The following is a 27792-nucleotide window of genomic DNA, read 5'->3' as shown; positions in this document are numbered from 1 at the left end:
ATGCGACATGTCGAGCACCATGTTTATTATCCCAGGACAACAGGCTCAAATCCATAGTTCTTAAATGTCAGACATGTTTTAAAAGATCTATGGGCCATAATGTACTCCTAATAATAAAGGTGATGATACTGAGAAAATCTTTGGCACCTGCGCTTACGTTACCTCAGGGAGAAACATCCACCCATGCCCCAGATTTAATAAGAAAGACGGACCGACTGCTCCGTGCCTTCATTTCGCTGCACTTTACCTGCTTTTTTCAGGATTTCTTTATTGTCGCTGTGGTGTTGACCCCATAACGGGTGTAATAATTGCTGTTGCTCATGAATCTCAAGGTAAGCATTAAAAGAAAATTACAAGTTTCCCACAGCAGCGAGTGAATGGCTCAAAACATTCCTGCAGTTCGGAGGCTCATATCTCCACAATTCTTCCTCCAATAATGAAAAATTGCTCGCTGTGTAAACAAACCACGTCTCACCTGTGAGCAGTGCACTAAGCTGGACGCATTTTTGCTTACTGCTAAGTTGTGGCTGTACTGTTGTTTTGGATTAGCTTTATACTGAATGCTGTTGTGTTGAGCACAGCTGAGGCTTAGAAATTGCCATTGCTTGACTGTTTTAGCCCATTAGGAGGTCTCACTGTAGCTTTTATTTGTATAGCCAGCTGGGCCTAATGTCTTTATCAACTTCGAATCATTGTAGAGAGAATTCACACTTTCGTTGGCAGTTATTTTTTCAGTCTAACTATACTGTATGCTGCTGTCAACAGAGTAAACAAAGCATAGTCAGACTGTCGAAACTCTCATGGCCAGTGACAGCTTGTTTATGACCTATAAATGATGAATCCTTATCCTATGGATGATAAGCTGTGCCAATAGAGATAGGAACGACACGTTACGACATTCACTGCAAGTCCCACATACCTCCGTTTGATTTCCTGTAATGTAATTCACTTAACCTCAACCGCAGTCGAAAAGAAGTCCAACATGTTATTGAGGCTGGACGCTAGGCTGCAGGTGAAGATTATTCTGCTTGCACATTTCTTTAAGAAGTGATTTACTGTGTAACCTCAATATTGTGGCAACTGAACAAAGAGAATATTCAATTAATGGTGGTACAAATAGGAGAAATATAACTCAACATGTGTAGTTGGTGTAAATAGAGGATGGGCAATCACCAGAAAAAGATCATTGGCAACTATATGATAATCAGTTCAACGTCTGAGTCCTGTTTTAAACAAAAATGCCACACATTTGATGGTGCAATTTGCTGTGTTTCTTCTTCTTTCATTCAAGTAAACTGAATATCTTTGTGTTTTGGGACATTAAATGACGTCACCTTTTGCTCTAGGAAATCATAGGCCAGAGAAGTGATCGATTAATTAAGAAAATAATCAGTCGATAATGAAAATATGCAAACAAAATGTAGATAAATTGCTGCACAAACATCTGCCCAGAAAGGGGCATTTTATTTAGGGTGAGCAGCATTACATATAACCTTGGTAACCGGTTTTTTTTTGTTTGTTTTTTTTTTGAGAGAGAGAACATGACTCAGCACGAAACACTGAGCAGGACTACAGCAATGCTACTGAAGACACAGCTGAGAGACGGTATTTATTGTTATTTTTTTGCTGTTTCCGTGGTGTTTGTCATGTATTTGACACAGTAATGACTCGAGTTAAAATTCACTCTTCCTTTCAAAAACGATTCAGCTCACAGTACGGTCTTAATTCACACTTTCCTTCGTTGCTGGAAGGAGCCCAGTTTCTTCCTCTTCCTCATTAAAGTGCATCTCCCGGAGCTCGAGCACGAGCGATCTGACGTAACCCCCACGTGGACCCGCCCCTCTGTGTCGACTCCTCACTTCCTCGTTATTGTTCCGTTGCTACGGCGACTGTTCAGTGCCGTCACCGGTTGGCGGAGCCGCTATGACGCCAGAGTGATGTCGGGGTTTCCTCTCCCCGCAGGGCTCCGTGTGACGGTGAACCGGAGCAGCAGACAGCGCTGAGAGGAAACGGCACGTACTGTCCACACGTGAGCCGTCAAGTTTCACCGTGTTTTGATCTCAGTCCCGGCCGCTTCCGTAGAAGATGTGTCCCGTTGGTTGTGGAAAAGAAGTTTAGTGACTAAACTTAGAAAAAGAGACAACATGGGCAGCTGCATCTTCATCTGCATTTCCTAAACACAAGAGCTGAGATCTGTGCTGCTGCTGCTGAGGTGACCTGAGCAAGGCCGGCTTCAATGTAAGTGTGTGTGAATGAAAACTTCAGTGTCTGTCACGCTCACAGGACATAGAGGCATGTCATGAGGTCATGTCATGATAATGAGACAAATTCTAAGTTGTATTGATTAAGTAAGCTAACCAGCCAACAGGCAATTAGGCAATAGTTTTTAGCTAAAGGAGTTTGAGAATGTGGACAAAAAGTTGTTTTTATCATGTAACAAACCAACAATGAGAAGAAAAAATGAGTAAATGTCTTATGTTCAGTGATCTTTTCCAAACTGGTCTGCATTGGCAGTATTTATTATCTTCTATCTTTATCTTTTTGGAGACGCTGACTCTTGACAAGGTCAGCTAAACATGTAGTGGAAAATAAACATCTGTATCTCTGACATATGCTTATGTTTACCTTTGCTGATATGGGTCTTTGTGCACTGTAACTTTACTTATTAACTTCCTTTGCCCTAATTTCAAGGCTTTCTCTGTCGTGTACCTTATGCCTTCCCTGTTGCAGACAGCTTTTTTTTTTTTTTCCTGGCGCCACATTGAACAAGACCAGGTGCCCCGCTTTGTGCGGGACAGCCACGCATTTCCATTACTTTTCGCACGTCCCGCAAATTGTGACGGTCAACATCACAACACAAGCCGCAAAGCGGGACATCTGGACACCCTTTGAACAAGTCCAAACATGGCTAGCAGTCATATTTAAGCAGTCCTTGGAATGCAGGGGTATAGATGTCTTGACTGCAAAGAAAGCGCTGCAGAGTTCACAGCCATATGACAGACTTCACATGATATAGGCACTGAGGGCTGCCGAAGGAAACACAATACCTCTTTTCATGCCTCAACATTTGGTTCCCATCATGCTCTCACATATACTGTATGCTGCAGAGTATTTCCCTGCAGAACTTATTGTATGCAGTCCTGTCATGAGACTGTGTGCTGCTGTGTATTTCCCTGCAGAACTTATTGTATGCAGTCCTGTCATGAGACTGTGTGCTGCTGTGTATTTCCCTGCAGAACTTATTGTATGCAGTCCTGTTATGTGACTGCGTGCTCCCTGCTGCGTCATCTGTATTGAATCTCGTTATTGACCACATTCTCTGTACAGTCTATCTGCACCACACATGCAGCCTGGCTGACCTTGTCACGGAGCTTTGCCACAGAGGGGATCAGTGACAGTTTACGGACACACTGGCAGCTCAGATGTCTGCTCCCGAGCTCCCGGGGCCTGCTGGCAGGTCGTCTTTAAATAGATAAGCACTTTAGTTGTATGCCGGTGAGGGGCCGTGACCTCTGAACAAGGTGATTTCTCGAGTCTATCTGCGTCTCAGAGGGTGATTCAGCAAAACACAGCTCTTCTCTAATAGTTCTCTTCTCAGGGTTAAAGGCAGGTGGAACAGGCAGGCTGCTGTGTTTTATTCTCCCTTCTCCCGCTGAGGATTTAGCTAAAGTGTCAGCTTGCAAGTGTTATTTCTCGAAGAAAACAATCTTGAAAAAATATCAGCCGTAGTCTACAGTGTATCGCGCCGTCACAGCAGGTTGTTGCAGCTGCACAGAGGTGTTAAAGTTTTCAATAGCGCTTGAACAATTCATCAATAGCTCAGTTTACAGAGAATTTATCTGAAATTACTCTGATGAGAGAATAATCATTTAAATCATTTCTCTTCTCAAATTGTTTTCCGAGGTTTGACTGGCGCTTTTGATCATCCCTGTTCTTCTGCAGTGGTTTAATGGCACCCGGTTGGAGAATTAGCTCCACCAGCTGTTTATCTCGATGTGTTCAACATCTAATACTCGTGTAGTGGTGGTGGATGGAAACACACAATAATTCATGTTTTCTTTTGCTGGATTTATGTAACTTTGGTTAAAATTTGTGTAACATGCATGGAAAACTGGAAACACCAACTAGAACACAAATTATTTGTGTTTCATCAGCTGTGTTAAGGTCATGTGAGACCATATTTCTTGCTTTCCAACGCAAGAGATTAAAGAAGTTAAAACACAATTAAATCATTAATCGTCAACTAAAATTTCCTGATCTTGGCAGCCCTGTTTTCAAGTACAATGGGCTAAAAATTTAACTCCACAAATGTGAAGGCTTGCTTGTCTTTCATAACAGTAAAATGAATATCTTATCGACTGTGAGTGGGAAAATTCAAGCAATTCGAAAACATCACTCTGAGCCCCTTGGAAATGGTGATGGGCATGTTTTATAAGTGATTAATCAAGAAAATAATCATCAGATTAATCAATAATGAAAATTATTAGCTGCAGTGTTAGTTTTCAGTGTTTAGTGACATAATCACACATTGTCAGATCTCAGAGTCTTTCAGAAGCCGGTTATAAACCTGTTTTTTCTATAGTTGTTTCTAGAAACCAGTTGGACTTGCAGGCTTGTCATAACACGGGGTAGATCTTTGCAGTTGTATATTTGCAGGTTTTCACACATCTGATATGTATTTGTGATTAACGTCATTTTGATGTTCTCTCCCCAGAGGGTCTGCCATGTTCCCTGATGCCCTGGAAGCAGTCGGGCGGGTGGAGGGCCTGCCGCTGTCCTCCCCGCAACCCCTACCAGAGCTGGAGGAAGAGGAACCATCAGCGGAGAGGGGGCCGAAGAGACGAGGCCGCTACCGGCAAAGCCTGCAGCTTTTAAAGCCCTTCAGGATAACTCACAAGTAAACAAAATTGTATTAAAGTTCATGCGGCGACTATCTGACAGCGAGCGAGATAAAGGCGGACATGAAGACGTACAGGCAGTTTTAGGCTGCCACCCTGACAGACAGATACCCATTTAAAAACACACACAGACACAAAAATTCACATTTGTCGTGTTTGCTGCCTGATGCGCCGCCTGTTAGGATGTCGCAGGAGGCCATGATAAGGGGTGGGAAGTTATCCCCCAGCGACAGACAGCGCTGCGTCTGAACATATGCCGACTGATAAACTGCCCCTGAACTTTTTTTTTCTTTTTTTACTTTTTTTCGCTGCTCTCTCAGATTTCTGTGAAGAGCGTGCAAATTACTGTTCAAACACTGCGGGCGTGATTCACCTTTCGGCGACTCTGGCGAGCGAAGGCGCGGCTTCTATGAGGGCCTGCTCCGGCGACATAGCACCTCTGTGTACGCCTCCACTTTTAGACGTCTCACCCATTTTCACGTCTTCTTACCTGTTCCAGGCACCAGCACCCGGTCGATAACGCCGGCCTCTTCTCATTTATGACTCTGCACTGGCTCTCCCCACTGGCACTGAAGGCCTACAAGGCGTCCAGCTTGTCTATAGATGACGTGTGGGGACTGTCTTGCCACGAAGCCTCTGAAATCAACTGCCAAAGGTGAGGTGACTGACACTGCTGAGGTTTGCCTGATGAAAACTCAGATGCTGAAACACGGTGTTCCCAGAAAACTGCAGTTGGGGGGGAGACAAGTCTGGTGGAGCTTCACATGTCACCAGAGTGGTCCCTGTGTGGGTACCAGTGCTGTAGCTCAGCTAGGGGCACTATTTCCAGAGGATCCCTGGTGTGTTTCTTTGTCAGTGCATAGCCATAGCCCGGCTGTTTATCGGGGTTAATGCTGCTGTTCAAAATACCTTTTAAAGCGCTGAATACAGCACAGTTATTGGTGGGTGTTGCATTAACTGCCTCCACAGAGGAACAATGTTCTTCGTGTGCAACGCTGTCTCTCAGCTGTCGCTTATCATTCTTGCTGAAATGTCCATGTAGATTAATTTGTGGGAAAAATCACCTGCTTTAACATCACGCGCCAGCAAGAATCCATGTGATCACGTGCGCAGGGGAAAAATATAGTTTATCATGTAGTTCCTCTTTGAAGGTTCAGTCTGGTGACACTCTGTATTGTCAACAAATCCTGAGTAAAGACCAAAACCAACAATGACTTTGTTCTGCTGACAAGTATGAGCTGTGAGGCCAAAGCCACGTAGAAATCCCACGCAGTCTAACACACAAGCACGGCAACTGAAAGTAATCCCAAACAAACGCACTATTTACAAAATTGCCCAGCCATTTTTTTTATACTATAAGTATATATGTGTGACATGTTATTAGAGACTGCACATGGCATTTTCATGATATACACAGACGTGCAGAGATCAGCTGCGCTCTACGCCGCGATTCTGCCTCTGTCTCAGTTAGATTGTGTTAACTTGATAAAACCCTGACACACAAGACCAGCAAGCAAGATGAACTAATGCTTTGGGCCTGCTTAAGTTGATATTGTCCATAAGTGGTGCAAATTCCCTTACCCCTCTTCATCTGCAAATGATCGAATTAGTAATTATCATGGAGTGAGCATGGGACTTCTTGGGCCTCTGGACAGCTGGCTGCTCTGCCTGGTTCATCCTTGTTGGAAAGGGACTGCTGGGCCGGTGGAAGATTTAGTCTGCCTGCTCGTTTTCCATTAAATATTAAATCAAAGTCAAAGTGGCGCTATAATCCTGTCAATCAAATACTCGTGTTTTGATGTGGACGCACGCTCTGATACAAAGAATGATCCATTCAAGATGAAAAGGTCATGTTTTTTTGTTTCAAGCGCCCGGTGGAGCTTGTTGTATCAGGACGTTTTCAGGTGATTTGATCCATATCGCACTGCTTCGCCTCGAACTGCTCGAACGGTCGGGTCGCTGGAGTTGTTTTTCTTTTTGGAACAAATATTGAGAAACCGTCTTTGCTTTCGCTGCCCTACATGCGAGCTGGATGCATGTGGTGATGAACTTTGTCAAACAAGTTGGAGACAGTAACAGATGAAACTGGTCCAGGTTTGCATGCTCCGTGTAAATATCCCTGCCATGTAAACAACTGCAAAGGATTTTGTGTGCTTGTGCTGCGTGAGGTCATCCTGTGCAGTGAGACTTCATTGATGAACATCCAGTCTTTCTTTACCTACACAGGAACACTGTGCTGGGACGGGAGCCTGCTAAGAATAGCAGGGATTAGAGATTACAGTGTGTTAGTTCCTGACTTGGGTGGTTATGTCATTAACTCCTCTACGTGTGATGCGCTGCGTCTCCCCGTCACATTCATTAGTTGTTCCTGACTGAAGCCAGGCTGGACACCATGAGATAAAAGTCACTGTTTGCCTGCCAGAACTTCACCTTAGCAATTAAGACTTGAAATCAGGTTATTCGGGTGCATTTAGTTTTTATTGCTCTCTGAAAAGAAGCCCTTTTCCCGTTATTCGCGTGCTGTCGAGCCATGGCGCCATGACTTGGCACTATCGAGGAGGGTGACTATTTGAGGAAGTTTGCTCTTGTATCTGGTGACAACTGTGTGGGTTGTAAATGACCTGTTCTGTCTAAAGGCTCTGGCTCAGGGCCTGGAGGTTCAGCACTGCTGCTGCTGCTGCTGCTTTGTGTGTTAAAGAGCACATAGAGGGGAAGCAGCAAAGGAGCACAAAGCTATCACATGTGCACGGGTGGGCGATGGAGTGCATGAGCGCCGCGGAGTCGCTGGAGACGGGAGGTCTTTATTTTGTGTTTACATAGCAGGAACAGTTACGCAACCCCGATGCAAAGCAGGGATGATGGCGAGAGGGGGAATGGGAAAAGCACCCTGGGAGAGTTGACACTTGTTGGTGCTCAGTGAGGTGCGAACCTTGAATGCGATGTCCTGGCCAACGCTCTCGAAACATCAGCTCCTCTTGCCATCTGGCAAACCGAGACGATGGCTGTGAGGAACATTTCAGCCGTGTTTAAAAGCAAATCATTCCTCCTTTCTGCCGCTCGCATTTCCATTTATGTGTGACCAAGGACACACTTCAAGAGCTGCTTTAAGAGCTGCTTTTCTATTAATATACATGACTTTGGATGTGTAATGTATTAATATTTACCCGTATGTAAGAACATGTTAATATGAAAAAATCTCTTTTCGACGTTTTTCAGCACATTGTTAGCTGTCTCTTGCTTGGTCCACTGATGGGATTCAGCCGCACAAAATGTTTAACTCGCATGGAAGTCTCATTTCCTGCGATTCAAGCTGTGCTCTGTGCAATTATTGGGCTGCAATTAATTGTAATTTCTTAGATTTAACACCATTTGACTTCAAGTAGTAATTATCAGTCAGTGTGAGAGTCTAGTTGGTTTAATGTTCTGTCTATCTCTGATACGTTTTTAATAAAGTCATTAGGGCGTAAATTACTTTCTGCAGCTGCTCTGCTGCTGCTTTATAGAGTCATTAGCAATGACGCATTTGGCCAACAAGATATTTTACCCTGTTCAAGGGGCATTATACAGCAATAAAAGTACATTAGCGCGTCTTTAAACATGTTTGGCAGTACCTTTCTCAGTCTAATTATGTGATGCATCATTTGTGATTGTATGTTGTAGGTCACCTTTACATTATTGTCAGCCGAGCTGCCTTCATTTTTCTTTTGTTATTTTTATTTTATTTTTTGCAGTGGGCTGTTTATATCCCCCATTGTGCTTTCAGGCAGTCTGATTAATTGGAAGTGCAACTCTACAGTTTTTAATCAACTTAATTTGAGGAACAGTAACAATACGCAAAGTATTCTTTTCACTTATGATAATTTTGCCCTTCAAAAAATGCCAACTTTTACATACAGTTCATTGGTATTAGAGCAGCACTGTGCACAGGGTTCATGTGCCGGAGCAGTTTGTTGGACTGATTGTTGAAACTCATCATTCAGCAAATTAAATTCCACAACAATACAATGATGTCTGCCTGAGATGTGAGTTCATACAGCTCATCTTCACTTTGTGCTCCTGGTTTCTGGTTCCAGGCTCGAAACTTTGTGGCACGATGAGCTGAAAAGACGAGGGCGAGAGGGGGCATCCCTGACAAGAGTCTTCTGGAGGTTCTGCCAGACCCGCATGCTGGTGGCCATCTTCTCCCTCCTCCTCACAATGGTGGCAGGCTTCGTTGGACCTGTGAGTACCGTCCAATTCCTCCTTTCCCTTTATATTCTGCTGATTTGGCTAATATGCCTTTCAGCGTGGTCGCTGGTTCTGGCCAGAGTCTCAGATCCGGTTGTATTTTTCTGAAAATCGCTTTTTCCCGTTTCACGCTGGTCTAGAAATTGAAATGAAACCATACTGGGAGATTACAAAGCCTTAGATAGTGAAACCCATATTAATACCATAGATGAGCTGGTTTGTACCCAGTCACGCCTTGGTCCAGAAATATGCTGTTTTTTTTTTTTTTTAAATCTGGTTTAAAATTTCCCTCCAGAAATATTCCTTATCAGAAATTTGAAATAATCACTTTAAACCAAATGGCAATTATGTTTGGAATTCCCAGTTTATGATTTTTCTGAGCCGGTGCCATTGTTCCTCGTGCTCTAAGCTGTTTATTTTGATGTGATGTTACGCGTACACTATGTGCTTGCTACTACCCGCAACTAATAGCATTAACTGGATTTAGTTCTTACACAATAGCACATGCGTCTCACATTCCTGACTGGTTTATTTAGTACACTTAAACAACACCCTGTTGCGTGTATTATCTCTAGATTTTATCACCCAATCTTTTTCACACATTTGACTCTTCACTAAGTGCAGTCTTCTTGTGTCTTTGCCATCAGACCTTTAAATTGACGTGCAGTCTGAAACGTTATTTCCAGTTTTTCGTGCTTATTTCACTCCGATGATCTCTAATCTGTTGATTTAAGTTATTCTCTTTCATCTTCATCTCTTTCATATGGCCCCTGCCCAGCTTATCTGTATCTGTGGCATTTCCTAAATTCTACCCTCTCCCTTTCATCTCTTTGTTCTTTTTCTCCTCCTTCTCCTGTCCCACTTTACCTCCTCCATGTTTCTGCTTTCGCTCTGTGTTTTATGCTCTTTTCTGTTACTATTTCTCTGCTGCTTCCTTCACCGTCCTTTCCACGCCGTTCACTGTCTCCCTGTTCGTCCCCAGGCTCTCCTGGTTCGAGCTCTGCTGGAGTATTCCCAGAGCTCAGAGAGCTACGTGCCGTACGGCCTGTCTCTGGTAACAGGCATCTTCCTCATGGAGTTGATGCGCTCCTGGTCTCTGGCGCTCATGTGGGCCGTCAACTACCGCACTGCAGCGCGCCTCCGTGGGGCAGCTCTGACTTTTGCCTTCAACAAGATCCTCCGCCTACGCAGCACCAAAGACATCGGCCCAGGCGAGGTAGGTGATAAAACCCTGGAGGGGATTCATCTCCAAATTAACTAAATCATCCCTCGCTGCGGGGCACCACATGCAGATGATTGAGATGGATTTCATTTCTGCTCTTACACCATTCCTGCTTAGATCTCTACAAATCCCACAGCCTGAGGGAGGGGAGTCTGTCTAAGATTAGTCATTACACAGCTTAAGAGGAATAATTGTCCAACAAGTAAACGTGGGAATAAGGACAACTATATTTGTAAAATTGCTTTGATAGTCTCGGTGGTGAGGTTCCAGTATGTCTTGTTTGAAAAGATGTAGCTTACTGTAGGTTTTTTATGTAATTTGTCATGTCGACCTCTGTCTCTCTGCCAAGCTGATCAACATCTGCTCCAGTGACGGCCAGCGGCTGTATGAAGCAGTGTCAGTGGGCTGCCTGTTGGCCGGGGGGCCCCTTGTGGGATTGCTGGGTGTGTCTTACACTGCATACTTCCTGGGCCCCACTGCTCTGCTGGGGTCAGCCATTTTCATCCTCTTCTACCCAGCCATGGTAAGACTGCAGCCAAGGCATCTGTAACAGTGAGACAGGAGCACAAAAAGCTCATTCAGTTCAACTTTTGAGGCTTTTGTGCAATACTGTTGTCACAAAGACGCAGACAAAATATAGGACACATTTATTAGTGGCACACAAATTTAATTAATGAGAACACACACACAAAGCCAGACAACTGTCAGTGTGGTTAACACACTGTAAATTGCAGCCGAGTTCAACAACAGAATGTAGTTTCGTCACATCACTTTTATAAAATTTATACCAAGTAATGATCACGCACATTAGAGCAGCGAAAAGCCATTTAATTACAGCAGATTCTAAACATTTCACCAAAAGTTGATGACCGCAGTCGTTGCTTTATTGTTGACTCGTTATTTTCCGCGCTGTAATTTAAAAAAATTTGATTAGTTGCTGACGCGAGTAGTCATCACTTCAGAATCTTTACATTAATTCAAGCTGTTGAGGACTACCAAAAGCACTTTATAAAAGCATCATAACTCCTTGGCTATCAATCTCCTGTCAGCTTTGTGGCTGTTATTTTCAAATTACACTCAGTCTCAGCCGGAGCCTGACAGCCAGAGACCCTGGTATTGATGTGAAAGACATTTATCACTCCGGTCCCCCGGACAGCCCTGCAGCACAGCTAATGCGATTGTGTCTGCTTTCATTTCCTCCCCTGCCACTTATTTCTCTTGTCATCACTTCCTCTGTTCCCGTCTGGGCAGATGCTTGCATCGAGACTGACGGCGTATTTCCGCAAGAAGTGTGTGGCGGTGACTGACCGGCGCGTGAGGCTGATGAACGAGATCTTGTGCTGCATAAAGTTCATCAAGATGTACTGTTGGGAAGATGCCTTTGCACAGAATATTCACAGTGAGTGGCTTCCGTGTTCCCGAATGCCGCAGCATAATTCGCTGCTCGTTTCATGTCTGTGGTCAGGACCGGGTGCTTTTCCTCGGATGCAAACTTCATGCTATGCAGTGCTTTTTCATTCCCAGCTCACTCGGAATAAAGGGTCACCTCATTTGAATACCTGTCACTGTTGCAAATGAGTAACTAATTGGCCAGTTTATCACCCGAAATTAGACTTATCCTCTTAGTGAACTTTCAAGATAACCCTGACCCTAAATCCATTTTCATTAGCTTGCTCCGTTTAAGTCGTTCCGTGTGCCATCCTCTATAATCAAGGCCAGTTTGAATCTCTTGGCTTCAAGGTTAATTTTCAAGGTGTTTAGGGCCTTATGATACCTTGAATGACTGTCAAGGCTGCTCTACTTATCCATGAATTAGCGATGGCCTTTTCTCATGAGGCCCTCGCTGTAGGTTGTGGATAAGGATCATTTTCCACTTTTAATCATGCTCCAAATTAGCCAGGTGGGGCTCGTTTTCACTGCTGTCCTTTGATTACCTATTATAATCATAATTAATTGGCATTCAACTTAATGGCCGACGAGTATGAAGAGGTACAGTGTCATTCCTTTCAATTACTATTGTTGTTAAATTGATCGCAGTGTTTTTTGCCCGGGGCGTGTGACGTTTCCTTTGTAATCCATGCAGACACACACATAACATCCAAAGCAAATCCCAAGGAGAATAACATGTACCAGGAGGAGGGGGTTCTTTTATTTCACACACGGTGCTGCCGGGGCTGAATTAAAGATGCACAAGCTTTTTGTTCCAGTGTTTGCACCCAGTGAACTGGGTGAACAAAGCAGCTAGCATGTGCATTTGGGAGATACAAACACGGAGGAGGGGGGAACAGGATTTGGGCATCACACTTGGACAGTTATCAAGGTTCAGCAGGTTTTGAAGCCCCTTTCATACCATGTATGGATGTGGGGCCCTTGTCCTCCCTCTTGTATCTATTCCTGTCCGCTCGCTGTGTGTATGGTTAGGGACTCTTATGGTGCTGTTGATTGAATGTTCACTGGAGAACCCTCTGGGAGTCACTCAGCCCTTGCTTTATTTTCTCTCTCTTTGCCTTTTCATCATTGCTCTCTTATCTTCTCGACAGAGGTGCGATCAGAGGAGAGGGGGATACTGGAGAGAGCCGGGGTCGTCCAGAGCCTCACAGTGGGCGTGGCTCCCATTGTTGTGGTGATAGCAAGCGTGTGCACTTTCACCCTGCATATGGCTTTGGGCTACGACCTTACTGCAGCTGAGGTATTTGAAAATGGGAACCTGTACTCACCGTTTTAGATGCATCCGTCTTCACTGGAAACACATTTTGCTAACCATCAGTCTCAATTAAAATTCTATTTCCTGGGGTTTGGTACATCTGTCCCTCTTCTTTCTTGCCATCTTTCCACTATGGCTCTCTAATAAAAGCATTAAAATGACCCCCAACCCTCCAGAAAAAAGGCTTTGTCCATAAAATCCATACATTAATCAAATGGGTATTTTTTTAAGTCTGTAGTCATTATCCATTCTGAACATCTATGGAGTTTAAACCATAAGAGTTTGCGAATAACTGTCTCCTCTGCGCATCCCTCCTCAGGCTTTCACTGTGGTTGCAGTTTTCAACTCCATGACCTTTGCCCTCAAGGTCACACCATTGGCTGTGAGGTCATTGTCGGAGGGTGCGGTCGCAGTCAAAAGATTTCAGGTGAGAAATATAGAGAAGTCTGTCCACTTTGAAGTCATTTAACACTCCCAGTTTGTGTCGTCGTTAAGCCCGTAGTAGCCCACTAACTGGACTTGTGGATGCAGAATGTCAGAGGGTGGCCAGGTTTCACCAGGCTCAGAGCCAATCAAAAGGTGCTCCCATTGATCTAAAAATAGGCCTGCCCTCCACTTACTGACATTTTTAACATACTTTCTTCCAAACACATGGCAAAAGTCGCATGTTAGTGAGAAATGGCCTCAGAGAGCCGGCTAGGATTAAGTAAGCAATCATTTCTGCCAAGGATCCACCAAAAGGCTCGAGGCATTCTGTGTTTTCTCACTGAAGTAGTGCAGAGTCAGGTAACGTTGCACTGAAGGCCAGGACAGGCTGTACCTAAACCATGAGGCTGAGTAATGTACTGACACTGCTGCCAGTATCTCATGACTTAGCACAACCTGAAGTATGTTAAACCACGTTAAACAGTCTTCTGCTCTGAAAACTTCAAGCTTGTCTTTGTACCTTTATTTTGTTGTCACGCTCACAATGTGTGGTCAAAGTTAAATGTACCCATTGCGCCTGTCTCCACAGAGGCTCTTTATGATGGATGACAGAGAGGTTGTTTTGGTCAAAATGGAGGACCCCAGCAATGCAGTTGAGTTTCAGGACGCCACACTGGCTTGGGAAAAGGCGCGCCCCCCAGCTTCAAAACCGAACCCGCTCCCCAAGAGGCGAGGAGGGATGAAGCGCGTCCTGCGCAGGGAGAAGCTCAGCCTGTACATTTCCACAGAGGACAGCAAAGGACACAAGGAAGCACCCAATGCACAAAGTCTCCTCACAAATATGGAGCAGGAGAGTCCACAAAGCACCATCTCCTCCACCCAAAGCATACGACCTCCGCTGCACAAGACCCTGCACCGTATTGACCTGCACATTAAGAAGGTAGCAACACACGCGCATAGATTTAAGACATTTTTAGTCCAGGAGTTGGAGAAACCTTTGCTTGCTTCATCATTAGTTCCCACAATGCAGCTGTTTTTTCTCCCCTCTAGGGTTCACTGGTTGGAATCTGTGGAGGTGTTGGTAGTGGAAAGAGCTCTCTTCTTTCCGCTCTGCTGGGGCAGGTGAGATACTCAGTTTAAGTTTCCTCTTCAGACAGCACAGACTTGAATGACAGTAACAAGGATGGCTTTAGTCTTTTTGAGCCTTTCACTCACACACACGATGCCACACGACCTGCACTTTGAAAAGGCATGTTTTTTTATGTTTCCTCTGCTTCCAACCGTCTGTCTTTGGGCTGCAGATGACCCTGCTGGAGGGTAAGGTAGCCGCCAGTGGTGGCTTCGCTTACGTCTCACAACAAGCCTGGATCCTCAATGACTCACTGAAGGAGAACATCCTGTTTGGAAATGAGTATGACCACGACAGGTAAGATCAACTACGGTACCGTGATGTTATGGAGAGCAAAAGCGATAAAATGCAAGATTTACCCCTAAATCAACATTTTTCCTTATGATTTCCTCCTCAGATATAATGCCGTCGTGGAAGCCTGCTGTCTTCTCCCGGATCTTGCAGAGCTCCAATACGGAGACATGACTGAGGTATCTGTGCAGATCTGCTTCTCAGCAATAAGATTTTTTGATGAAATGTTTCTGTACACTTGGTGTTCAGCAGTTTTGGAGTCGCACTTTATGTAACAGTTTGCAATTCAGTGCAACCACAACAAGAGGAGTTTAATGGAGCTTTTTTTTTATTTATTTCATCCTAGATTGGAGAGAGAGGTGCCAACCTGAGTGGAGGGCAGCGTCAGAGAGTGAGCCTGGCACGTGCCCTCTACAGTGAACGGCCCATTCTCCTCCTGGACGACCCCCTGAGCGCTGTGGATGCTTGTGTGGGTTCCCATATCTTCAGTAAAGCTATCAGGGGTGTTGCCAGAGACAAGACGGTGCTCTTTGTAACCCACCAGCTGCAGGTAAGGGACCGTCTGTAAAGTCTGTGGTACCAAATTGTCATTTTTTTGCCTAACCATGCAGCATTGTGAAAATATGCTACGCCTTTTGGTCCCTCTCAATCGTTTTTTCTTCTTTAATGACCCAAAGACCTGAAGATTAGCTGATTAAAATTTAAAGCTCTAAATCTCTGCAACGTTAAATCATTGGAATAAGATTTCCCATAATCCTATTTTGCCTTTGTTCTTTCTCTTTTTATTTTTCAGTACCTGTCTGAGTGTGACCTCGTTATTCTGATGAAGGATGGGCAGATTTCAGAGTATGGCACCCATAATCAGCTCATGGCTAAAGAGCGCGACTATGCCACCTTATTCAACAGCATGCAACAGGAGGTAAGGCCACAGCCAGCCCAGCGCTTTTCAATAAGGCAACTTTGCCCCCGCTACACAAAAACACTGAACATTACAAGCTGAATAATTCATAAGCAGAGAAAGGCAGACCCAGTAGCTGGGAAATGTTAATGCCCACATGGCCTTTCGTTATTTATGCGTGCATTGATTTACTGAAGAGCTGCTAAAGACCCTGTCACCGATATATCTGTTTAAATGACTTGCAGGGTGTTGTTGTTTCGGCTGCTGGTGATTTGTGGCAGTGGCGTGTTTCAAAGCTCACTTTCTCTCCCTTTCTGTGTGCCTCTTAGAATCTGGTGAAAGAGAATTTAAAGAACAAACAGCAGAGGACAGGTGCTGAGAGGCCTGACCGTGCTGCTGAAGCTGCCAAGGTTGGGCCAAAGGTGGAAAACAAGAAAGGAGGTGAGGGCGCCTGCTTCTTTTCATGCTCCACGTGTAGAACGAATACTAAATGCTTATTTCCCTTGAGAACGATTCACAAGTAACTTTTGTCTGTCTGTCCTTCTTCATGTAGAGCAACTGATGAAAGCTGAAGAGAAGGGCACTGGTGCAGTCAGCTGGGCTGTGTATGGCGCCTACATCAAAGCAGCAGGAGGGCCAATAGTCTTCATCATCAATATATTCCTCTTCCTCTCTACCACAGGCAGCATAGCGTTCAGTAACTGGTGGCTGAGCCACTGGATCAGGCAGGGCAGCGGGGTGAGTTTGGAGACGATCCTGCTTCACAATGATAAACACCACATTTTAGTGTGTGTTTGGCTCCCAAAAGAAAACTTGTATTCTTCCCTGAGTTGTGAGAGCTGACTGAGAATTAATCTGAACGTGCATGATTAAAAAAGTAACGGCACCATGGTAAACTTAATTAAAAGCAAGCACGAGCAGCGGAGAAACAGATGTGCAGCAAAGCAGGCAGTGGCTGCTATTGAGAAATGTGCTCGGAATAGTAAACATCACTGAACTGACTGATTTTCATGTACTTTTTATGCACTTTTCTCAATTTCATTAGAGCCGGAATTCCTACATGGGGAAAAATTGGATTTTTTTCCCACAGTCTTTGTAATTTGTTGCTCCATCTGCCCTCAGAACACATCATTAATCTTGGTGAATGAAACGATGGTGAGCAACAGCATGAGACTCAACCCTCACATCCAGTATTATTCAACTGTTTACGTCGCATCAATGGGAGCCGCTTTATTGCTGAAGACGGTGAGAGGGCTGGTGTTTGTCAAGGTGAGCTTCCCCTGCCAGACTCCCGTCCTTCTGTCACATGCTTTCACCACTCAATCACTGATGAACTTTAAAAACGGTAGCCATGTTTGAAAGGAATATAAAAAGTTGATATGCTCGTGGTGTACAGTTAACCAGTGCTCCTGTTTAATTGTCTTTGTTGTCATTTGTTCATGCTCTTGTGGCTCTAGTGCTATAACTGAAAATGCCTGCAGGCCAAATCCATTTATCTGTCCACTGCCATGTCTCACAGCTTTACAACGACTGCATGTGTGTGTTTGTGTGTGTGTGTGCGTGCGCCTGTGAGTGCAAGAGAGACAAAGAGGCAGAGAGAAAGGAAGGATGTGTGTGCGTGCATGTCATTGCCCCTTCGGGTACGCATCCTCTTTTTCAAGCTAACCCATCCTGACACTGCATTGCAGAGGTTAGGTCCCCACGTTAATGTGTGTCACTTGAAATTGCTAATTTTTCAAAGATGGCTAATCTTTTTTTACCCCTAGCTGCGACGAGATCTCTGGGACTGTTGAATATTCCATTAATAGAATTAATTTGTTCTCTGCCGCCACATGTAATTTCTGTCCAATTGGTGAAATGTCCCTCGCTCATTAGGTCATGACCTTTATGTCAGCCTTCCAGAAACTCATTATAAATGAAGATTTGACAGCTTGCCTTGTGCCAGGAAAAAAAAACTACCCACCCCTGTGCACACGCTTAGCATATGGCGAGGTAGCATTTGTCACTCTGCAGGCAACATATGAGTGCCACTGTATTTGTCCGTTGTGTGTTTCGGTGTTTTAGGCTGAGCACATTGACAGGCGATTTCCTTCCAACTGTTTATCTGTTGTCTGTTTATCCAAGCCATGATTCTTTCCATATGCTTCTTAAAGTTGTTTGTTTACACGTGTCAGGTCTCATGTTCAAACACGGCTGTTGTTTGTGTTTGACAGTGCACGGTGAAGGCTGCCTCCGCGCTCCACGACAAGCTGTTCCGCCGGCTCCTCCTCAGCCCCATGCGCTTTTTTGATACAACACCTCTGGGTCGTATCCTGACCCGCTTCTCCAGAGACATGGATGAGGGTGAGGCTTGATTTGTCTTGACTGGGAACCTTTCCCCCAAGAGGGCTCTCAGTCAGTGAAGTCACCCTGGTTGACAAGGTGCAGAGCCAAGACAGAGTGTGATTTAGGACGGAGTCTTTTCGCCTGGAGGAGTGGCTTTCTGTTATCCACTTTACTGGTGTTTGCTTGACATGTTGATTTGTGGGTTGCTCAGTATATATTTGTAAACTACATTCTCTCTCTTTGTCTTTTTTTCTGTGAAAAGCAAACACAAAGAGAAAGTTTGCATACAGAGATACAGTAGATAGATGCAACACCACACTGTGTGTCTGATATATGTCTCCTATGTCTCTTCCCCAAAGTTGACGTGCGTCTCACCATGCAAGCTGAAATGCTGCTGCAGAACCTGACCCTGGTGCTGTTTTGCTTGGCGATGGTTGGCATTGTCTTCCCCTGGTTCCTGATCTCCATCCTGCCTCTGGGAGCCTTCCTCTGCATTGTCAACCGTGTCTCCAGGTCAGACTCTCATCACCCCTGTTTGTTCTCATCGCTGTTGGCATTGAGGCTGAGATTCAAACAGATTGTTTGCACTTCATCTCCCTGCGAGTGATCCGAGCAGCGTTACCAGCAAAAAGTGATGAATAAGAAACAAGTGCTCGAGTTACTTAAAGCGGCAACTTGTAAGTTCTATCTACAAGGGACAGAATGACAGATACACTGCAGCTCATAAAGTGAATTGCACTAACGCTTCAGCAGAAAGATATTTGGATCATTTTAGATGTAAAAATAATTTACTGTTTAACAGTGGGTGTTGTTAAGCAAAGGACACACAGATACATTCAAGCTAAAAGTTGCTGTAGAGCTGCAAAGTGGGAGATTATGCCTCCTGATGAGTTTTTTTAATTTTGCACCATGAGCGGCCATTTTTTACTTTGCAAGGAGACTTTTGATTAAAGGCTAGCATGTTGTGACATGTGTATGTTGTGACTGGGTAAAAGCAGAGCATTACACTGTGAAACAACAACCAACAGCACAAACCACAATGATTATGTATTTGGTGCTAACTAAAATATAAGAGGAGAGTACTGAAGGTGAATAACAGAGAGAGAAGTGCAGTGATAATCTTCACCTGTGTTATCGGCCATTGCTTCAATTTTAAACAGCTTCTGTCCTGTGGTAAATTTTGCAGACGCGCCCCAGATGATCTGATGACTTATTTACGGTTTTGCGGGAATTGTGCAATAAAGGTGAATCCACTGAGTGGAGCAACAGCACGCTGGTGTCTTGGGAAATAACCGCAGTGTTTTGTTATTTCCTCTGTCTGAGAGATCAAGAAGAACATGACTGTGGGTGTTATTGTTTTGCTTGTGTAAAGTCAGAAAGTGCAGAAACAAAAAACATGAAGTTCCGAATGTCATGCGATCAACAGTTCAGCTCCACGTTGTATTAAGTAGCGACAAATATAGAATGACATGTGTGATAATTTTGACTTGAAAATAAGTTTTGGGGGAAGTATTGAATGACGTTGATGGCTGAGCTGTCTGTCTGCTTCCCCTTCCCCTCCCCCTCTGTGGATGTGCATCGCTTGACGTCCCCTCTTAGTCACATCTTATACCACTTTGTCTCTTGAGGGATCAATTGAATCACAAAATATCTTCATTTATCTTTGAAGAGACTCTTGATTTGTAGGCAATTCCAGTGGAATTAATGTTGAACTTGATAGAGTATTTAAGCACAGAAGAAGCAAGAGGAAGACTGTTACCAAAAGGTAGCGATCACCCCTGGCCACACTTTAAAAGAATGAAATACTGCGTCTTACAAAGTCACGACATCCGAAGATATGTATAGACGTTACATCTAACTGGATCTCCCATTGAAATCACCCACATCTAAAGCGGCCTTTATTGAATTCTGAAATGAAACAGCCCAGGGCGTAAACATGTTTGTCTAGATCACAGGCTCGAAGCGAGGAAGTGTCATGTTCTTTCCTGCTCTCTTCTGGGCTGTTATGAGAAAACCAAATGATTCACGGGAGACTTGTAATTCACATGCACCATCCACTCTGTCTCGGCGTCTAAAAGTAGAATGACACCTCGCCTTTGTCAATAAAGCTCTCTCTCTCTCACCGCCACGTGGATGGCAGGTCTGGTGTCTCTCTAGGTGCCAATTGTGCGACGGCGATCACAATTTCGCACATGCATCAGATAGCAGGAAGCGAGCGGAGCTCCGTCAAGAAAACGGGCGCTGCGTTGTGGACGTCCTCCCCCTCTGTCCACCGTGTCCATCATTACCTGTCTGCCACACAACTGCATCATTAGAGCTGATGCGTTTTCCATTCCTTCATTGTTTCGTTGTATTTTGGCATTCAGGTGTAATTTCTGCACTCCTTTCAAGATCAATGAAAGATGCAGAATAAAGCGGTTGATGGCAGTAATATCAATTCAACCAAAATGTGACGCGCATACTTTAGATCTTCACACCAGAGCAAGTTACCTTCAAACAGGTGTGCACCTCACATTTCATTCAGGACTTTAAAATTCGGTCTCTTTTGTACAGCCGGTGGCTCATTACTGAGTGAAATGTAAAATGTTCTTCATGATGCTTTCCAGTTTGATGTCATTTGTTTGAAAGATTGGCTCCTCACATGCCGGAGCCTATTTGCACACAATAGCCCACCATTTTCATTCAAATGAGGCAAACCTGAGTGGTGGCTTTCCAACTCTGCCGTGCTGCAAACTTGCCTCATTAAGATTTCCACAAGCATTTGGGGTGACAAATGAAAATAAAATTTGGATGAACACTTCTTGTGAGTTAGTTTATATCTGCCTGTGAGTAAGAATAGACATTTTGAGGCAGTATTAATTGTCAAAAGATGAATCAATGTGAAGGACGATTTAAATTGCTTAGTAAATGAGTTAACCTTCTGCATGTAATCATTTCTAATCGCTTGTTTTTGTTTCACTTTTTTGAATGCGTTGCTGCATCAAATTCAGAATAAGCTCATTTTTACAGAAACCAATGAAGCTGATGAGGTCAAACACTAAATATATATATTTTTGTGCTGTTTTCAATTGAGTATATGTCAAACAGGATGAGCAGGTTATCTCATTCACAGCGTCCCAACCTTTTTGGAGTTGGGATTTTATTGATATTAGTGATTTAAACTGAATTCTCAAAGCAGAAACTTCAATGTGAAATCTGTTTCCAGGGTTCTGATTCGGGAGCTGAAGCGCCTGGAGAACATCAGCCAGTCACCTTTCACCTCTCACATCACCAGCAGCCTTCAGGGACTCTCCACAATCCACGCCTATGGAAGAGGCCACGACTTCCTCCAAAGGTGAGCGTGATGGTGTCTGCCAGAGATGGAGAACATTAAACTTTAATGCATCTTATCTCTGGTTGTATTTTTCAGTTTACTCCTCGGTTAGTAAATACACCAAACCTCATACCAGAACATTTCCCCTCAGTGAGCTCTGGCTGAAACGGGCTTATCTCTCTGTCTTCAGATATCAGGAATTACTGGACACCAACCAGGCCTCCAACTACCTCTTCAGTTGCGCTATGCGTTGGCTGGCTGTCCGCCTGGATCTCATCAGCATCTCTCTTATCACTGCTGTAGCACTTTTCATTGTCTTCATGCACAATCAGATACCTCCGGCCTACGCGGGCTTGGCCATATCTTACGCAGTGCAGGTTTGTAAGCAAACACATGTATTAACGCAGAGTGTACTGGCAGCCCTGGCAGTTTGTGAGGTAGAAAAGACGTAGCTTAAAGCAGCAGAAAGGATCAGAAATGTGGCAGAAAAGCCTCTTCTGTGTCTAACTGTGAACTCTATTCATGTGTTCTGATGGAGATCCTTGTTTGCTTTGTCATGTCATGCTGATTAACTGCGTGGGTGTAAGTTTGAGCTAAAGCTTAAAGTGATCATGTGAATTCTGGCAGAAGAAACCGGTTCCTGATCTGACAATGAAAAGTCGAATGCATAAGCAATAAAACACACCGCTGCTCAGTTCAGTGCACTCAGGTTTTGCTGCTGCAGCCTTACTTGTTCTGTTATGACCAGTGGCTGATGTTGTGTTCACTTCATGCTGTAGAAGCCACATTATGGATTCTCCACGTCTGCTACCTTTACAGTATCTTAACATTTAAGCTCAAGAGTCAACTTTGCATCAAAGCAAAGGCTGTTTCCACAGCCTGTCTGTGAGGAATGTTTGTTTTCTCACTCTTGAACTATCCGATGTTTGGTTTTATTCGTTTTGAAATGCTCGCAGTGCATAAGTGTCATAATCAACAAAGTCATAGCAGTCGGAAAATTATGAAGTCTTTCGTGCTAATTGGTGTGACGGTGTTAATCGCTAACTTGTCGACTCTCTCTGTGTTTCCTTTTCCAGCTGACTGGCTTGTTTCAGTTTACGGTGCGGCTGCTCACGGAGACTGAAGCTCGGTTTACGTCAGTTGAGAGAATCAATCATTATATAACGGTAAGAGCACTGATTGGCACTGTGAGGAAGGTGGATTATGTGGCACTCAGACTCACCGTACTCAGGCTAAGGCACCATCTAGAGTCACACATCCAGATAGAGACCAGACCAGTATAACAGCTTGAATTTCGGGCCGCTGGCATGCCCAAACATGTGTGTGCTTTTGTTGTGTGCATGTGATTGTATATGTGTGATAAGCAGCGCAGCAGGGAGCAGATAGAAACCCAGTGTGGAGTCTTTACACACTCCAGAGCACATGACAGGGCTTGTTTCACACAACAGCCATCAAACAGCAAAGACACAAATAGCAACTTCAACTTTTTCTTTTCTGTCTCAAGTGCAAAGAAAAGCTCATAGAGTGAAAATCACTACAAATCAGTTCGGGGGCTTGCACCTCAACAGAGATTTAGAGATTAATACCAGATACCATCACCCTTCCTTATCTCAGAGTCTCGAGAGTGAAGCACCCCAACAAAGTCCTGAGGCAGCTGCTCCTGCCCCCTCCTGGCCTCAGCAGGGAAAGATCACCTTCCAGGATGTGGAGATGCGCTATCGTGATGATCTGCCGCTTGTGCTTAAGAACCTGTCCTTCGCCATCCTGCCTGAGGAGACCATCGGCATTGTGGGCCGCACAGGATCAGGTATAAGTGAACCCTTTGTGTTCTTCAGCTGTCTTTATAAATCCGCTCTTCGACGTGATCACACGGTTCTTCATGCAGTGTCTTTTCTGTTTGCAGGAAAGTCCTCTCTGGGCGTAGCTCTGTTCAGACTAGCGGAGCTGACCGGAGGCTCTATTATCATTGACGGAATCAATATTTCCCAGATTGGTCTGGATGACCTGCGAAGCAAGCTAGCCATCATTCCTCAAGAGCCGGTGCTCTTCATCGGGACAGTCAGGTAATCTAAATGATGATTACTTATTGTATTGAGCTTTCTGTAAAGCATTGTATCAGCTTTGCAGACTTTAAAACGCAGAGCAGAGGGAATGAATGAGAAACACCCACCTCTCAACCTCTTAAACAGCTGCTCTAATGGAAAATCCCATGGTGCAACATTGTGGCCAAACTGAGTCTGTTTACATATGTATAACACCTCCTTCGCATATAGTCTATTTAAAGCGACAATTAATGTCTTATACATCAAAACTGAGCAGAAAATATTGTACACCATCCCACTATTTGCCTGAAAATGGTTCTCTTTATATTCTTGAATTATGGTTGATACTGTTTGCTGTGTGTGAGTTCAGCAGGGATCTGGGCCGTGCCTATTAGTGTGAATGTAAAGCCCCACCAGGGGGAAATCATAACAGAAACAAAACGGTGCTAGGTAGGAAAAAATTAACGAGCAGACACGCAAGACCTATTCAGAAACAAAACATCAGCATCGCTTTTATAGAAACGAGCAGTCGGTGGCCGATGACCTCAACTCAGGTGAGAGTTGACCTTGATCAGCTGAGCAGAAGGCAGGACTGTAGTATCGGCAGTATGCTGTACCTCTTGTCTTAATCTTGTCATCATGCTTAATCCATTTAATGTATTACATAGTTCTGTCTTTTTTTTCCCCCAACAGGACCAATTTAGACCCGTGGGATCAATACTCTGATTCCCAGGTGTGGGAAGCTCTTGAGAAGACACACATTAAAGAGATGGTAAGCGACAAGATGGTTAAACGCTGTCAGATTATGCCAAATGATGCATTATGGAATAGAACAAGCCCCTCACGTTTGTCTTCACCCCTCTGCATGACCTTCCTCAGGTGAGCCAGCTGCCTCATTCGCTCCACTCAGAGGTGACGGAGAACGGAGAGAACTTCTCAGTGGGAGAACGGCAGCTGCTGTGTGTGGCCAGAGCTCTGCTGCGCAACAGCAAGGTGCTGATTGTGTAACACTGTTAGTTCACATTACATGTGGAACATTGTTTGGCATTGTGATGATAGCAGCTCAACTCAGTTTTAGAAAAAGAAAACAGAACCTCCCCATTTCTCAGCTTAGGCAGCGTGTATTTGTCTCTGCATGGGATAACACTGCCACCTAGTGGTATGGATCTGTACCGCACCTCATCAGCATGAATAAGGCATGAGTGTCACACAGTTTATACTGATGTGTTTCCTTATTTTGTGTTAATAATGTTACATTTCCACATCTCCTGTTTTCTTTCTCATTGTCTTATTTTGTGCTTTCTTTCTCTTAGATCCTCATCTTGGACGAGGCAACAGCAGCCATCGACACTGAGACAGATCGCCTCATCCAGGAGACCATTCGCTGTGCGTTTGGCAGCTGCACCACCCTCATCATCGCCCATCGCCTGAACACCGTGATGAGCTGCAGCAGGGTCATGGTCCTGGACAACGGCCAGGTGTGTATAAAGCCAACATGACTGATTGTGGGATTGCACGATTCGGCTTCTTGGTTGAAACTTGTTCACGTTCATACAGCCCTGATTTGATTTGGTGATGGATTGGATAAGGCGGAGCACATTTTGCTCTTGTGCTCAACCTGACATTTGTTACAAGTAGTGAACATGAAACATACACAAATGATTACCAGGATGATCACCCCTTAACCCTGTTAATAAGTTGACAAGTAAATAGCACATATTCAGCTCAGTTTTTGTATATCATCTCTGATCTTGTCTGTCTGTACTATAAGATATCCAATATAGCAGGAGGAGTCCTATAGTTTGGCAGCACCAGCAATTGAGTGTAAAGTACCTTAAAGTGAATTAGCACTGGTTACACAGAAACTTGCAGCATACACTAAAGTGTAACAGGGCTGTCTGAGGACAATGTTTTCTAGACAATCACGTTCTTTTCTTACGCCACCCGTGGGAAATAACTTAGGTTGCAGTATTCTTCAAAAAAAGAATATGCCTTGATTTTTGTTCTCTCTACTCAAGTTCATGGAATGAACAAGTCGGGCCTCTGATTTTATATGCTGGTACTGATCACTGTTTTATCTCTTTCATTCTCGTAGATTTTGGAGTTTGACAGTCCCGCCGCCTTGCTGGCAGATGAAAACTCGAGATTCAGAGCCATGATAGAGGCATCAGAAAACCAAAGGAGTTAAAAGCCGCCGGGGCTGAACTTCGGATGCGAGCGGTGACACCGCAAAATCTTCAGTGGAATACCTGAATTGCACAAAAAAACCCCACAATGAACTCAGTCCTGCCGTGGTGCGAAAGTGACGTGTTGAGAAATACAGACGCTCTTGCAATGGCTGCTATGTGTGACAATGTCTGTTCATTCAACCAAAGACCCAGGGACCAGATGTCTGAAGGATACGTCAAATCTCACTATGCAAAGAAAGACGTAGCGGCCTCCTGCTCTTTGCCACCGTGTCACAAGAGTTATTTCCTGGAGGCCAAATGATTATTACAGATGAAACAGAGCAATGACTCTGACAATAGCACTTTATCTTTCATGTGGACACATGAATAGACATGCGGTGCTTCCTTTTCCTCTGGAGGCCAACAAATCAGTGAAAGTCTAAGTTAGTTTTTGTCATTTTATTTACATAACTACCACCTCACAGTGTAGGAATTTACTGTTAAGAATTTGTGTCTTCTTTTTATTGATTATTCAATACAATATATCTAAAAACAAATCATCTATTAACCATTCCTAGTAGGTACTGTTTAAGACATGCTATAAAATGTCCTGTTTCTTTTTTTATGTTTTATGCATCTAGTTCAATGTTATATTGCAGTAATTTCAGTAAATTACTGCAGATGCTAAACGTGCCTGGAGCTGTAAACATTTTCAGGTCATATAATGGAGTTAGCCATGTAAGCATGCTTTTTTAGACTGCATGCAAGTACTGTGTTTTGGAATGAGCTAATGTTTCCTCTGAATCCAAATGCTGGAGTTTAAAATCTGCACTTTTTACTCTGATGGGAATGTTTCTACCAGCAGGGTGATTCTGATGTTGAGCAAATGACGTTAAACAGTTGCAGTTAAGGTTACGAACGCGGGAACAGTACGCGATGTTAAAAGGAAGCTGAAAATGATCAGCGCCAGGATGTGTCTTCAAATGATGTGTTTGCATAAAGCTGGAGAGTGTGAACATCTGCCTTATAATCAAGTATGTGCTGAACAATCATGAAGAGTGCAATATCTTTCTATTGCATTGATGCATTTTCAAGATTGCCTTTGTACACTTGAGATTGTAATGTTGCAATATTTTTTTGTTAATGGTTGATTTGTGTCATTAAGGGTGGTATTTTTCAATAAAAATATTTTTTATATACGCTGATGTCGAAGATATTTTACATGTTCGAGGGGAAATCTGCTGACTTTGCACATCATAGTCTGTTCTTGAGGGGTACTATTACACACGCAAAAGTTGCGTAAAGCCTTTTGTGGCTCAAGGCACTTGATTTGCTGCACACACACCTGCTCCACAGCTGACAATGTGCTGCAATCAGCCAATTATGTGCACTGTGCTGAAACTGGTCAGCTGTTAGCAAACAACATAAATTCCTTAACAAGGTAGGAGCATAGTTGGGATTCAAGCTGCACAGCAGTGAAATTGGATTCTTTTTACTTCATTTATAGCAACACAAAAGTTGATCGATGCTATATGTCCTCTGCGCAGGAATCTGTGTGGGAGTGTGTGTATATTTCTGTGTGTGTGTGAGATAACTGTGTCCACAAACAACTGGAGTCATTATCAGTGTATCCTATTCAGAGCCCCTGCTGCTGATTAACATTACATATTAGATAGTCAGCAGCTCAGAGCCTGTGCGCTTCTTGTCCTGGCTTCACCGCGCTGACCTTACATGCTGCAGCAATGTGACACAATGATATTGTTTGCCTGTCACTCAATTTTACTTGACTGTCTGCCATCATAGATTAGAGTCTGAGTTGTAAAGTCTTGATTTAATGTTGCATTGAGAAGACTGCTGAACTGCACTTACTGGTTGTTTTAACAGATATGGTTATAAACCTTACAAATTGTAGATATCTGTCCTTTGTTTCAGGGGAAGAATTAATTTACGGCCCCGTTCGTTCTTCTCTTGGTGCAATGTAAACCGTTTTTCTTCACTGAAACGCCTTTTACTGTGTGGTTTTATGATTAAACACATTTATTTAGGAAAATGCACCAAACTGAAATACCCAAGCTCCTAAGATTAAATGTTGACACAAGGAACTTTTCAAAACAGGCCTCAGGAACAGGAAATAGAGCAGGACAGACCT

The 27792-nt window shown here is 44.0% G+C and overlaps 2 protein-coding genes across 2 annotated transcripts in view; both read left to right on the top strand.

Annotated features, from left to right (window-relative positions):
* rpl36a (ribosomal protein L36A) overlaps positions 1–27792 on the top strand; it is a 324940-nt gene that overhangs the window by 249967 nt on the left and 47181 nt on the right. The window lies entirely within an intron of this gene.
* LOC139331256 (ATP-binding cassette sub-family C member 5) lies at positions 1997–26840 on the top strand. Its single transcript, XM_070962657.1, has 29 exons — positions 1997–2238; positions 4715–4897; positions 5398–5553; positions 8972–9119; positions 10108–10341; positions 10697–10870; positions 11599–11746; positions 12888–13036; positions 13371–13478; positions 14067–14417; positions 14528–14599; positions 14779–14903; positions 15004–15076; positions 15244–15447; positions 15691–15816; positions 16125–16236; positions 16349–16533; positions 16918–17064; positions 18009–18138; positions 18480–18633; positions 21326–21454; positions 21624–21810; positions 22510–22599; positions 23048–23240; positions 23337–23496; positions 24169–24247; positions 24355–24468; positions 24789–24953; positions 25571–26840. Exons 2-29 carry the CDS (start codon positions 4725–4727, stop codon positions 25661–25663), a joined length of 4179 nt encoding a protein of 1392 aa, XP_070818758.1. The 5' UTR covers positions 1997–2238; positions 4715–4724; the 3' UTR covers positions 25664–26840.

This window comes from Chaetodon trifascialis, chromosome 5, assembly GCF_039877785.1.
Source record: "Chaetodon trifascialis isolate fChaTrf1 chromosome 5, fChaTrf1.hap1, whole genome shotgun sequence".
Taxonomy (NCBI): domain Eukaryota; kingdom Metazoa; phylum Chordata; class Actinopteri; order Chaetodontiformes; family Chaetodontidae; genus Chaetodon; species Chaetodon trifascialis.
Note: the sequence above shows the minus strand (reverse complement) of the source record. Positions and strands in the feature narration are given on the sequence as shown.